Below are 14,068 nucleotides of genomic sequence, written 5' to 3'. Positions count from 1 at the left end.
GCAGGACAAGAGGAAAAGCAGGCTTCTGCCACAAATCACGTAAGGGGCATGCTATGTTCCCTTCAGCCAAGCTGTGGCAGTTTAAAGAGACCGGGCTTGCTAATGAGCTATTTACCTCCACAGAGGCTGAACTGGTTTGTTGTTGCGTTTATTTGGCAGACTTGGCAAGGGCTTGTTTGGGGCGATAGTATTAAATTGTTCTGTAAGCTTGGGGAGGGGGGGAAGAGTGGTCCTGGGCAATGGTCTCCCGTGGTCTGGTTGCAGCAGTGGTTGACCTGGCCCTGAGCCCAGCCCGTGCCTCGGGAGGATTTTTCTTTTACATTTTCCATTGTCATTTAAATGCAAATTACGAGGAGCCCTCAAAACAAGTATGGGCCATCCCGTGGTGGGTGAGTGCCTGTACAGCTGGGTCGGAGCTGTTGGCTGCTGGCAGGTGTGCTGTGTGGTGCTGCCCACCCTGCTCCCTGCCCGACTGCCTCCACCCAAAGTCCCCCAGCCCTGCCTTGCTGGCCAGGTGCTTCTGTGCCCTGGGAGCTGACAGGTCTGTGCTCTTCTGCTTAATCCTGGGACTGGGAAACTGCTTTTGCCAGAAGCAAGCGCCCACCCCTGGAGGGGTGCAGGATGGTGCGCTCTGCCCCCTTCCACCTGAGAAATGGGCAACTGCCAGGACCCTGCTCACACAAGGATGGCCGGTCCTGCCCCGAGAAACCCCTGCTCCCTGGGTCTGTCAATGCACAGGCACGTCACACTGTCTCGGTGTGGTACAGAAAGCTCATGTTACAAAAGACAGCAGCGCTTTTCCCGAGCGCAGCATTGGAGGTAGTGGAGGAAGCATCCGAGCTGTGCCCCTGGGGCTGGTGCCCGCTGCAGCTCCGCAGTGCGGGATGTTGGACAGCGAGGGCGCCTGGGGCTGGGCGAGGCTGCGAGCTGGACGGAGCGGGGGGTTTTGCTGGAGGGATGCTCTGCCCCACGTGTGCCTTGCAGGCATGAGGAGGCAAAGAGTGTTGTTGGCTTATTAATTCAATCTTCATCCCCCTCTTTTTGCACTGGCGATATAATGACCTTGTCCTGTAAAGAAGGCTCAATGTGAGCTGGTTCCATTAAGTGTAGGCTGTCTAATAGGAAATCCAAGGACTTCCAGGTTGTGGAGGGGATAACCCATACGCCAGCACACGTGAACCCCAGCAGACAAAACTGCCCAGCGAGTCTGAGTGGGCTCCTTGTCCTTTGAGATCAGCCCTGGCATGGCTGCAAGAGGTCAGTGGCTCTGCTGGGGACAGCATGGCACCAAAATCATTGAAAGAAACTGAATGTTGTTTAAGCTGCCCCCCTAGGTTTGAAGTTCCTGGCTAGAAGAGGTTGAGCAATGTTTGCATGACCTGCTCCCCAGCAGGGCCCTGGGGAGGAGGATTGCAGCCTCAGCTGTTTCTGTAGCAAATGCCTGATCACAGCAGCAAAATATCTAGGTCAGTCCTACGGCTCTAGGGTCACTCATTTGCCAGTGACCAGATAAGAAGCAGAGCCCTTTGCACCTCTCTGATGTGTTAGCAGATTGCAGGCTCACTAGGTTCCTGCTAGAATTTGCTGAGCTTTTTAAGAAAGGCTGTTTTTGCTGTTGGGGGCAGCTGGGCAAATGGGATAGTCCTGCACCCTCATCCTGAGGGCCAGGGCTGCTCCTTACATCTCGAAAAGTGATGTTGTCGAAGCCCTGGGGAGTGCTGCTCTCTGCTGCCATCCTGCTCCCCTGCCCTCTCCTCTTCAGCCAGTACCAGCCGCCGGCCACTGCCAGTGCCAGGATGATGATGGCCAGCAGAAGGCTGAGCACCACTTCTGCCACAAAGCCACGGGAAGACTGCTCTGCAAGGGAAAGGAGCTGCTGCCAGTCTCAACCACCGCTGGGAAGAGCCGACTCAAGCTGCAGCCAAAACGCCAGCACCCTGGGTGGCGCAGGATTCACCTTCCCCCATTACACCGTGCCAAAGGCAGCCCGCATCCAGCCTCTGCAGCTGGCAGGTCGTGTGGCCAGAGGGAACCCTCTCTGCCGCACAAAACTGCCTCATACCAGCACCCTGCCCAGCTGCCATGGGGAGGGTCAAATCCCCTTCTCCGAGGCTGGAAGCAGCCGTGCGCGAGCTGCTTGTGCCCCATGTGCTCTGGGGGCTTGCGGAGGCCACAATCCCAAAGAACACAAGATACTGTTGTTTGGGGCTGCCCCACACCTTTCCCCTGTGTCTCCGGGCTGGAATCACAGCCTCCAGTGGTACTGTACTCAATGTCATCTAGCGCCACGGTCCCCTCCATTGGCCACATCCGTGTGGTGATCTCAAAGATAATCTGCAAGAGAAGATGGGTTGTTGGGGGTGATGCGCAGGGAGAGCACTCAGCAACCTGGGATGGCACCTGGCGCAGCCCCGCTCACCTGGAACTCACTGGGGCTCTGCACGGGCACTGTGCCGCTCCGCCAGCCCCGGCTTGGGTGTCCTGCCACGCTCCAGGCTGTGCGCTGCCCTGATGCACTCCGCAGCCTCACCCGCAGCTCCCCATCAGCTGCAGCGTGCGGGGGGGGGTAGGGGTGGGGGGGTGCACCCCCATATCAACGACAGCTCAAAGCTCACAAGAGAAGCCAGGCCCTCCTATCTGTGCCACCCTCCACTGCGACGGCAGCACCCAGTGAGACACACACACACACACACACACACACACCCCAGGTAGGGAGGAGGTTTGCAGCCCCCTGACTGAGCCCCCAGCCCCCCCCCCTCCATGGGCTGAAGCCACCCTCTGCAGGGACAGCACCTTCTGCTCAGCCCACTGGGGCAGCACTTACAGAGGTGCTCCGGGATGTCCATGTGGTACCAGAAGCGCAGGCAGGAATCGGCAGTGGCGGGCAGGTGCTGGCTCTCCAGCTGGGCAGTGGTGCCCCCAGCACCCAGCACGCGGGTGTCAAAGTGCATGTAGTGACCTGGAGGGACAGGGACAGAGCACAGGGTGTCCCCTGTCCTGCGGCCCTTCCAGTGCCTCCTGCTCCCCATGCTCCTGAGAACCGAACCCCCAGTCCTGCTTCTTGCTGCCTTTGGGACCAAGCCGTGTGGATGCCATGGAGCCAGCCATCCCCCGCCACGTACAGGGCTGGGGCCCACAGTGGAGCTGTGCTGTCACCTGGGTGGGCATCTGCCCTTCATGGGGTCTGTTCTGCCTGGTCTCGTACCAGTCCAAGCCTGGGGCGAGGACAGAGCTGACAAGGGCACAGCTTTTAGGGCTGGGATGAAATGGAGGGGACATTCATGGGTGACCTCCTCCATCCCCAGCTCCTCCTGACCCTCCCAGCCATGCCAGGGCACCCTAGGGTGGGGGGGGGGGGGGGGGGGGGGGAGGGATGTCTCCTACCATCTTTTGTGCCCAGGGTGTGATCCTGCTCGGGGCCGGGGTATTTGGCCAGGGGGACCCCACTTTTCCAGCCCAGGCGAAGCCGTGCAGGCGCTCATCCGCAGGGCTGCTCCAGCCACACATGTCCAGCTCGAAGTCACAGGATACTGTAGGAAATGCGGGCTGAGACACATGCACCACTAGATGGGTGGTGGTGGTGGATGGGATGGGCTGTCCCTATCCCCACAGCCACATATCCCCATGGGGTGCCTCAGACCCCAGCCTGGCCATGCTGCTGCCATGGCACAGGCTCCCACCTGGCTCAGGGCAGGCTCCATCCGACACATGCAGGTCATCCAGCGCGATGTACCCATGGTCACCCCCGGCTCCTACCACTTCAAATATTGCCTGTGGGGAGGTGGGGAGTGGGGACACGAAGGTTGGCAGCTGCCATGGTGCAGGTAGTGAGCTGGAGCAGCGTACCCGTCGTCACCCCAGCTCCTGCTTCCTCCTGCAGCTTCAACCCTGCTGGGAGGTGCCCTGGGCCCTGCCTCACCTTCCAGTCCCCATCTGCCTGGACAGTGGCGTGGCTGCGGTGCCAGGTGTCCCCTTCCATTGTGCTCATGCTGAACAGCTTCCTCAGCACCCCGCTCTCCTCCACAAGAATGCTGAGAGAACCTGTCCAGGGACCCCCCCCCCCACCCCAATGCTGGATGCATGCTGTGCCGTGGCATGGTGCATAGCAAGCACTTGGCCCCTTGGTGCCTACCCATCGGGAGCTGCCCCACAGGACCCAAGCATCCCATGCTGACCTGTGGTACATGGCAAGGGAGACATGGGGCTCACCTGGGTCTCCGGTGCTCAGCTGGTACCAGAAGGCCAGGCACTGGGCAGGTGCAGAGGGCTGGTACAGTGCAGAGGTGAGGGTGGCCTTGTGCCCCATGGGCAGGGAGCCCTTGCTGGTGCTCACCACCATGTAATGCCCTGCAGAGAGAGAAGCCCCCATGCTGTGACGCCTCCCCCCCCGCCCCTTGCCCGGCCCTGCTGAGGGTCACTGGGGAGCCCTGGGGGTTGGGAAGATGGGTTTGAGGAGCCCTGGGGTTGGGGAGTGCTGTACCCAGTGCTTCTGTTATGCTGAAGCAGCAGCACTCTCAGGGTGCAGGGGCTGGAGGGGGGGGTCTAAGGCCTGTGGCCATGCAGGCAGCAGAGGTGAGCAGGGCAGCTCCCCAGACCCCATGAAGACGTGGCCCCGCTACCTGCAGCAGTGCCGGTGGTGTGGTCAGCTGGGGGGCCAGCGATGGTGCCGGTGCTGTTGCTCTGCCGCAGCCATGTCGGCTGTTTGCTGCCCGTCAGCCCACAGGTGTCTGCCTCAAAGGAGCAGGAGAGCTCGGCCCCACAGGTGCCCTCCATCACCAACAGGTCATCCAGTGCCACATCGCCCACAAAGCCATCCCGCAGGGCCTCAAAGGCCAGCTGCCGCCGGGGCAAGACAGCAGCTTCAGAGGGGCCCGGCTGCGCTCCACAGCACAGGGACCCCAGCACAGCACAGCCCTGCGCCGCCAGGCACCCGCAGGCCTCACTCACCCGGTAGCGCTGCTGTCCTGTGGCAGGGAGTGTTGCCAGCCCCCGGTGCCAGAGGCTGCCATGGGTCCCCCGCCGGGTCCACAGCATCGTCTCCTCTGCTCCCTCCAGCTGCAGCTTGAGGTTCAGGGTGCCTGGGCAGAGGGGAGCATTGAGGAGTCGGCCCCAGTGCCCAGGCTCGCTGCAGCACTGCACAGCCCCAGGTGCCCTGTCCTGCACCCCACCGGGACCCTGCACTCCTCAGCAATACCCAGGCTGGAGCATCCTGGTGAGGACGCGAAGGGCCACGTACCGATCTGCGGGCCGGCCAGGCGGTACCAGAAGGTGAGACAGCGTGGGGTGGCGGCAGCCTCCTGGCCATAGGTGATGAGCTGTGCACGCTGACCACGGCTCCATGGTGCCGAGGGGTTCGCAGCCAGAAAATAGCCTGAGCATCAGGAACAGCCAGGGTGGATGGGGCACAGGCATGGGCGCTCTATGCCGCGCCCACCTGTCCTGCCCTCACTGCCAGGGCTTCATCATGCCCCCAGCCCTGGGTCTGGGTGCCCCTGGGCTGCCTTCGCTGAGCCCGTCCCATATGCAGGGGGGCTCCCAGTGCTGCTCAGGGTGCGCAGGGCATGTCCCACCCTGGGGATAGGGGGCTGCAGGGTCCCCCCAGCTGGCCGGGCCCCCAGGAGAGGAGCTGGCCCCTTACCCGAGCCAGTGGTGTGGTCAGAGCCCTGCCCCTGCCCCGTGCTGTGGACCCACTGGAAGTCGCTGGCCTGATCCTGGTACCAGCCGCACAGGCCCGTCTCAAAGTTGCAGGACAGCTCTGGCCAGGGAGAGGTGACCATGGTGAAGGTGGTGTGGATAAAGAACCCCGAAAGCAAACAGGTTCCCCAAATGTCCCTTTCCCCTGCCCAGCACAGCTGCTCCCCCCTCGCCCCGCTCCCCAGGTTCACCCCATGCTCCTGGGGGTGGCAAATGCCAGGGAGCAGGATGTGTGCTCTGGGCCAAGGGCGCGTGTGGCTGCAGCCCTGTCCCTGGGGTGGGGACAGGTGAGGATCAACTGGCAGCCCCCAGGCAGCAGCACCCACCTCCCAGCAGCTTGGTGGCTCTGAGCAGGGTCCCCTCCTGCCCACCACACCCAGAGGAAGGCACCCGCATGCTCTGACATACCCGTGGCCCCTGGGGGCAGCACATCGGGGTCACACTGCACGAATGTCACGTTGTCAATGGCGGCGTCTGCTGGTTCCTGCAGATCCACCAGCCCCAGCAGCTCGACCTAGGGGTGGTTGCGGTGAGCCCCGGGCTGCTGGTGGCACCAGCACTGCACAGCCTGCCACCGGCCAGGCTGGTTGTACCTGGAAGGGCCGGGCCCTCTCTCCCAGCAGGATGCGGACACGTCCCCAGGCCATGCTGCCGTGCCCCCGCACGTGCCAGGCCAGGTGGGTCATGCCTGTGGTGTGGTCCACGACGCTGACAGCGAGGAAGCCTGGGCATGAGAAATGGTGCTGGGGGCACAGGTAACCCACGTGGCCGCCACCCACCCAGCCTGCAGCTGCAGGGAATGGGGACGCCCCCAGCTCCAGGCAGCTCGATGGGGGACAGCAGGGCTGGGAAAGACAGCAGTGTCTTGCAGTTGACCCCAGGCAAGGCAGGGGCTACCTTGGGGGCCGCTCTGGATGTGGTAGCTCATCTCCATGCTGCAGGCCGGGCCAGAAGGGCCCAGCAGAGGCGTGCGTGCCTTTGCGGGAGCCACCATTTGTCCTTCTCCTTCCTGGAGGGCCAGGAAAGCCCCTGGACAAGGAAACAGCCTGAGGGGTTGGGGCAGAGCCACAACAGAGCACCCCCCCGCCAAGGTACCCTGCTTCTAGCACCCTGCCTGGGCACCACCCCGACCCCCTCCCACAGCGGCTTCCATCTGTCTGAACACGAGCAAGGGCAGGGGCAGGGGCAGGGGGCTCTGCCCCCTGGGAGCCCCCATGGTGCTGGGGACCAACAAGCACCATTTCAAGCAGTGGAAATGGCCTCACCTGCTCCCACGAGGGCAATGGCTCTGGGCTCGGTGGCCCTCTGTAAGGCCCAGCGCAGCCGGCCCACGCTGACATCATGCCAACCCCCGTCCCCCTCCTCGAAGGTGGTGGCTCCTGCAAAACCAAGCGATCAGCGCTGTGGTACCATGGAGCTTCCCGGGCTGCCCCAGCCCAAGCTGGGGGTGCCCCGGGCCCCCTTGCCCCAGCCCCGCAGTGACTCTGGGCATGGGGAGCTGGGTGCCCAGCTCCTGCCCACAGACTCACCACAGAGTTTCTCATCGGAGCCATCAGTGCACGTCTTGGCAAAGTCACAGGCCAGCTCGCTGCTGATGCAGCTCCCATCATTGCAGGTGAACTCCCTGGCCCTGCAGGTGCTGGCATGGTCCTGGCCTGGCAGCGCCGTCAGAGATGGATCTGATGGTGAAAGCCCCAGGCTGGAGTGCAGCACTGGCAGGGTGTGAGGCCAGACCTGGGTCCAGGCATTGTCCCAGCATTGCCCCTTCCAGCTGTAGCCCCACCAGGTGTCCCCTGCCAGCACAGCCCGGCCATGGCAGCAGAGCCCTGTGCAGGCACAACCCTACTGGTCTGTCCCCACAGACGGTCACCACTGGCCCCAAGCCCCTCCCTAGTTCTCCATGTCCCCCAGCCCTGCACTGGTGCTGCCTCCAAACAAAGGAGACCTGGTAGTTGTCAGTGGTATCTGTGTGTGTGATATGGCTGGGTAAGGAGGATTTGGGGCAGGGGTGTCACAGGTGCAGGACAAGGACACCAGGCACTCCAGGCTGTGGTACCCAGGGCAAGTGCTTGCTACGTTGTGCCCAGGATGGCCACCGTGATAAGTAGAAGACAGGCAGACCCTGAGGCAAGTCCTCTAGTGATGGTGACATGGCCAGAAGGCACCTGGGAGCCGCAGCTCGCATCCAAGCTCACCCGGATGTGGATTACAGCCTGGAGACAGGAGCAGGTCGTCGATGGCCACGGTCCCTCCACTTCTGGCCACCCCCTTGATGAGCACCTGCAGGGAAGCACCATGCCGGCAGGTCAGCACAGGGTCTTGCACAGTACAGAGGGGCTGTGTGACACTGCTGGGAATGGGGGGACACCGGGGGGCCGTGGGATGGGGGACACCCAGCCCCTCTGATCGGCTAGCACTCGCAACCCCAGGGAGGGGATCCACGGGAGCAAGGGTGATGCTGTGTCTGGAAGGGGTGCATGGGGTGGGATGGTGGGGCGTGGGCAATGGTGCTGCCCTTGTACATGCCCCATGGCCTGCGGCTGCCCAGGGGTGCCATCAGAGTGCCCTCCATAGGCAACTGGGAGAGGGTAGGGTCGTATGGGTGGCCATGGGGGACAGCAGATGGGCTGGGGGAAGGTGTTGGGTGACATGGGGCATGTGAAGAATCAGGATGGTCCCTGGGTTTGGGGGGCATTTGGAAGTGGAGGACACAGGGGACATGAGGGTGGTATTTGCCACCACCAGGAGGCCCAGCTCTGGCCTCTGGTTCCCAGTCCATATACTACCCCTGGTCCCATGGGTGCATACTGAGGACCCACAGATCAGCCAACCTGCTTGGGGGCGGCCCCTTGCCCTGTAGCAATGCTGGTGGAGGCTGCCCTGGGGTTGGGTTTTCAGGGCTGAGGCAGTGTCACAGCAAGGTCCCTGGGCACAGTGAGGCTCTGGGCACCCAGCTTACCCAGTACAGCCCCAGCCCACCTTGAAGCTCTCTGTCACATTGAAGTCCACTCTCTCCCGGACCCAGCAGCTGCCCGTGTCCCCTGTCCTCTCTCTCACCAGTTGCTCAGTGGAGTTGATCATGTAGGAGATGCTGAGACTGCTGGTGGCCGAGCCATGGAGGTGGCAGTACAGCACGAGCTGGAGCCGGGGAGTGGTGGTGAGCAAGCCCTGAGAGCTGAGAAGGAGCACAGAGCCCCCACACCCCATGGGATGCTCACAGAGGTGGGGCTGGAGAAGCTCAGTGCTCCCAGCAGGTGCTGGGGATGCCACCAACCACCCCCAAACCTGCCGTTCTCCCCAGGCTAAGGGCCAAGGCAGACCTGGCCCCATGTGGTGCTCCCTGCAAATGGGGAACCCATCCCTCACCACTGCCATGCCCATGGGGCTGCTGTCCCCTGCCCTGCACTCATGCACCCACGGTGACTCACGTAGCAGGAGCTGTTGGAGGAGATGATGGAAATGCTCAGGCTGGCCGTGCTGCTGGACCCTGCAGCTGAGGCACTGCTGATATGGAGGAAATAGCCTGTGGGAGACACTGAGATGGAGCCAAGTGGTTCCAGGCATGCAGGTACAAACGCAGAAGGAGCAGGTGTGGCAGCGGGGGCTGGGGAGGCTGGGACAAACAGGCAGCACGTACAGTGCCCTGCACAACCATTCCCAGCTTGTGCCCCGCGCCGCCCTGGCCCTGCCATCACAGCTTTTAATTTGGTTCCCCTGGTGTTCACCAAGGAGCTGTTTTCCTGCCAAGGCACAAAGCAGAAGAAAACCAGAGGGCCCAGGAGAAGACAGCCGGTGCTGCCGGGAGCAGCAAGGGTGGCTGCTTATCAGTGCTGACTTGCTGCAAGGTTTCCAGCCATGCTTGCAAAACCTCTCCCAAGGGAGCCATCAGGTATTCGTTGTTTACAGAGGCTGTTTTCCCAGTGCAGCCTCAAGCTGAGCCTAGGCATGCTGTTATCGCAGGGGCCAGAGGGCACTTCCGTGCTGGGGCCAGTGACGCCAAGGCTGGCAGGTGGCTGTATTCCCCAGTGTGCCATCCCGAGGGCTGTGATGGGGCTCACAGGAGATCCCACTACCCAGCACGTACCCGCTGCGCTATTTGTGCTGTGGTCCCGGGTGGGGATGCCGTATGTGGCACCCAAGTTCATGCTTGTGTTCCTCTCCCATGTCGGCTGCCCAGCCTCCACCCACTTGCAGAAACCAGTCTCAAAGTAGCAGGTCTTGAAGCTCTCTGTGGGGGAGCGAGAGCAGTGACACAGGGAGGGGGGCCCAGCGCTGCCCAGGCGGGGAGGCCCCATGATGGTCTGTGTTGATGTTTCCCCATGACAAAGCCTGCTGGGTGAATTTGCCCCTGCAGCTGTAAAGCTCCAGGGTGGTGCTGGAACAACCCATGCCAGCCCTGTGCCATCCCATGGCCCCACAGGGTCAGACCCTCTGCCCATCTGTGCCCCCCCCCCACCCTGGGGCTGGAGATGCTCACGGCAATGCTGCGCAGCCTCGTCCGAGCCATCCCCGCAGTCGTCGGTGCCATCGCAGAAGCGGTTTGGTGCCAGGCAGGAGCCCTGGCTGCATCTCTCCTCCGCCCCGCAGGCCTGCTGCCCAGGTGCTGGGGCTGTGGGACATGGTGTCAGCACCTTGCTGGCCCCCACAGGGAGCTCAAAACCCCACTGTGCTGCGCTCCCCACTCTGTCTTTCCCTGGGTTGCTCTCTCCACCCAAGGTATGGCTTCCCTCTGCCCACTGTGTGCCCTGTCTGGGGCAGGTGACCCCCGAGACACCCTGGGCAGCGGGAGAGCTCGCGCAGAGCACAAAGGCTGAACCGCCACCCTGGGGTGCCATCCTGCATCATCCCAGCAGCCACAAGACTCACTCTGCAAGCCACAGTTCCTGAAGACGATGTCATCGAGTGCCAGCACTGCCCATGCCCGGGTGGCTGCGTCAGGGAGAAGGTGAGCTGCAACAAGAGGCGAGGGCTGGGTGAACTGCTCATCTGCCCAAGCCACCGGTGCAGCCTCTGCTCCCGGTGCAGCCCATGGAGGCTGGCCAGACCCCAGCACCCTCCAGCCCTAACTCTTCACCTGGAACTGCCCCGTGATCCGGCCCGTGTACGCCACCAGCTGGTGCCAGCCCTCGGCTCCATGCTGGGGGCTCTGCCACAGCTCCACCACCTTGTCCCTGAGTGCCATGGCCAGGCGCAGCGTCGGCCACGCTGTCTGGTTGAGCCCTGCAGGGAGTCCCAAGATGTGGCCCTTGGCAGTGGGCACCCCGGGGTGGCCACGGGGTGGCTCAGATCCTGACAGCTCTGGGGACCGAAGCAGGGTCCTGCCAGCTCTGCTTGCGGGGCATGGAAGAGGCGAGTGGGATGGCAGGGACCCATCTCGAGGTGCCAGTGGCTCTGTCCATCACTGCCCCCATGGTCGCTTCCCTGCCCTGGTACCAGCTGTGGGCACCCAGCTGCACTCACCGCTCCCAGAGAGGTGGTACGAGGCCCAGATCTCGCACGTGGCAGCCACATCCTGCATCATGGGTGACCTGAGCCAGGCGGTAGCTGTGGCCTTTGCTGGTGGGGACACTGTCACCATGAACCACCCTGGGGAGGGCAGAGCAGAGCGAGAGGCTCCAGAGCTGCAGCCAGCATCACTGCTGTGGGCAATGCCCTTGCACCTGCCAGGACAGGAGCCCTGGCAACCTCAGGGCACCCTCAGCCCAGAGGCGCCGTGCTGTGGGTGCCCACAGAGCAGCTCCCACTTACCCCTGTCTGTGCCCACGGTGTGGTCAGAGTGGAGCCCTGTGCCCCATTTGTCCAGGCTGGCCCGGCCCCGCACCCATCTGTAAGCTGTGGTGCTCACGTCCTGCCAGCCACAGTCACCTTCCTCGAAATCACAGGTGAAGGGGGTGCCCAGCACAGCTGAGACCCCCAGGTACCCTGGGGACAGGGGGGCAGAGGTCAGGGCAGGGATGGGTCCACCCCAGGGAGCTGCCGTGCCCCCAGCTCCATCGCCTGTTCGCCAGGCACCCACCGCACTGGTTCTCATCGGAGCAGTCACTGCAATAGCACACGAAGTTGCAGAGGTGCTCGGCCGTGCTGCTGCAGCTGTTGACAACAGTGGCCCTGCTGGAGAGGATGGTCCCAGCTGCGAGAGAGAGGAAGGGGCTGAAAAGCCTCATGGAGGAGCCGGGCATGGGGCCACAGCAGGGGACATCTCTGCAGGATCCTCAGTTTGGGACCCTGCTGGTTGGGAGCACTGGGCTCCTGGCAGCATTGTTCCATGGATGGGACCCTCCACTGCCTGGGTGGGCTGGCAGCTAGGGCAGGGGTTTCACCAGGGCCTGGAGAAAAGCAAAATCCCCCAAAGTCTGGGGTCCTGCCCCATCCCTGCCCACTCACACCCACCCTCACGGTGGTTTGCATCTCCCACCACCACCACCACCACCACCTGTCAGGGCCATGGCATTGGCCCTGCCGCCCTGCCACTGAAATGCGAGCACTTCCTCATCACGCTGAGGAAAGCTATCATAAACCCAGCCTGACGCTGACTTGTCCCTAGCAGCTCCAGCATGTGCTTGCCCCAGGGATTCCCCGTTTGACCTCCATGACCCTGACAGAGGGGTCCCCCCAGCCCCCCAAGCTGGGAAAGCTGCAGCAGTGCTTGGGGGGTGGGGGGTGGGGGCAGTGAGCCCAACTCCCATGGGGCAGGGATGGACGGGACCAGCAGTGCTGTGGCCCCTTCTCATCCCGAAGTGTGACCCAAGGCATGGCCCCCATGCGGGAAAACAACTCACCCAGCAGCAGCAGGGTTGCAAGGAGCGCGAGCCCAGACATCTCAGCCTCTGGGATGCGACGAGGGCAGAAGGGAGGCAGGCGAGGCAGGGGCCGGGGGAGGCCACGCTGTGAGCCCCAGGCTGGAATCTGTTCCTCAGGACCTGCTGCACTCTGGACTTCAGCCCCGCCGTTATCTGTGCCGCCGCACAGCGCAATTGCATCAGGTGTAGTAAAACAAGGGGCTTGACTCTTTCTGAGTGTGAGTGAGGACACATGGAGGCGAGAAACCCTGCGCCCTCCCATGGAGCAGCCACCTCAGTCAGGGCACCCTGCGTGCCACTCCCTCAGGCTGTGGGCAGGATCCCTGCTGAGCCCCAGAAGGCACCGAGCTGAGCGGGAGCTGCCCGTGGGCCCCGGGCAAAGGAGGCATCAGGCTGTGGGGCTGCCCTAGGCAGAGCATCTCCCGCAGGGCCGAGCCCTCCCCTCCGCTCAGCACTGGGGAGAGATGTGCACGTGCCCCAGCTGGGGCCACGGAGATGACGAAGGCACTGCAGCGTCTTTCGCAGGAGGAGAGGCTGCAAGGGATGTAGCTGCTCGGCCTGGAGAAGGCTCGGCACAGGTGGGAATGGAGACAAGGCAGCCAGGCTCTTCTTCCCAGAGCAGGGTGACCAAGGAAGGGACAGGACTATGAGAGCAAACTCTAATACATGAAATGCCACCCGAGTTTAAGAAAAAAATTGTTTATGGTGAGGGTCATCAAAACGAGAACAGGCTGCCCGGGCAGGTTACAGTCTCCATCTGCAGGTATGCTCAAAACCCCTCTGGATACAGCCCTTAGCAGCCCCCTGCAGCTGACCCTGCCTGAGCAGGGGTTGCACTAGGCTATCTCTGGAGGTGCTTCCAACCTCAGCAATTCAGGGGCTCGAAGGGAAGCTGTGCTCCTCCATCCTACTGATGCAAGACACTCATGCCCCCCTCCCAGGTTTTGACGTCTAACAGCCATTCACGTGCAGGGAATTGGACCCTGTGCACACGACTGCTGGGTGGTATCACCCAGGCCCTGCAGGGAGCAGAGCTCTTCACACAGCATCACAAAGAATAGCTGAGGCTGGAGGTACCTCTGGGTCCCTCTGGTCCAACCCTTCCTCCAGCAGGGCCACCCAGAGCAGGGTGCCCAGCACCACGTCCATGCAGCTTTGGAGACTCCACAACCTCTGTGGGCAGCCTGTGCCAGTGCCCCACCACCCGCACGGCACAGAAGGGCTGCCTGGTGCTCGTAGGGAGCCTCCTGTGCTCCAGTTTGTGCCCATTGCCTCTTGTCCTGGCACTGGGCACCACTGACGAGAGCCTGGCTCTGTCTTCATGGCATCCTCCCTCCAGGTATCTATAGACATTGATGAGATCCCTCTGAGCCTCCTTTTCTCCAGGCTGAGCTGTACCAGACTCTCCCCATAGGAGAGGTAGTCCAGTTCCTTGATTGTCTTGGGATGATCTTCTGTCTTGGGCGGGCCCAGTGCAACCTAGTGCATGCCCTGGGAACCTGGGCTTGGCTCCTGGTGTTCTCCCCCTCCTACCCCCCTCCCCACCCCCCAACTTGTAAGATGGCAGGTTTGGA

General features: G+C 62.7%; 1 protein-coding gene across 1 annotated transcript; it reads right to left on the bottom strand.

Moving 5' to 3' along the window:
* Positions 1-1,020: 1,020 nt before the first annotated feature.
* On the bottom strand, positions 1,021-13,643 carry MAMDC4 (MAM domain containing 4). The gene is given in 33 exon segments (XM_050714661.1): positions 1,021-1,068; positions 1,682-1,857; positions 2,220-2,334; positions 2,420-2,547; positions 2,825-2,959; positions 3,385-3,456; positions 3,459-3,530; positions 3,681-3,771; positions 3,920-4,041; positions 4,210-4,347; positions 4,620-4,836; positions 4,948-5,078; positions 5,237-5,371; positions 5,639-5,755; positions 6,103-6,208; positions 6,288-6,418; positions 6,592-6,723; positions 6,960-7,073; positions 7,224-7,406; positions 7,890-7,974; positions 8,674-8,862; positions 9,123-9,217; positions 9,779-9,922; positions 10,172-10,297; positions 10,561-10,608; positions 10,611-10,644; positions 10,769-10,914; positions 11,155-11,280; positions 11,443-11,616; positions 11,711-11,824; positions 12,474-12,521; positions 12,524-12,647; positions 13,572-13,643. Coding segments are annotated over 33 exon segments (3,888 nt in total).
* Positions 13,644-14,068: the final 425 nt, after the last annotated feature.

This window comes from Cygnus atratus, chromosome 19 (assembly GCF_013377495.2).
Source record: "Cygnus atratus isolate AKBS03 ecotype Queensland, Australia chromosome 19, CAtr_DNAZoo_HiC_assembly, whole genome shotgun sequence".
Taxonomy (NCBI): domain Eukaryota; kingdom Metazoa; phylum Chordata; class Aves; order Anseriformes; family Anatidae; genus Cygnus; species Cygnus atratus.
The sequence above is the reverse complement of the archived record's forward strand: the minus strand, read 5'-3'. Positions and strand labels throughout refer to the sequence as shown.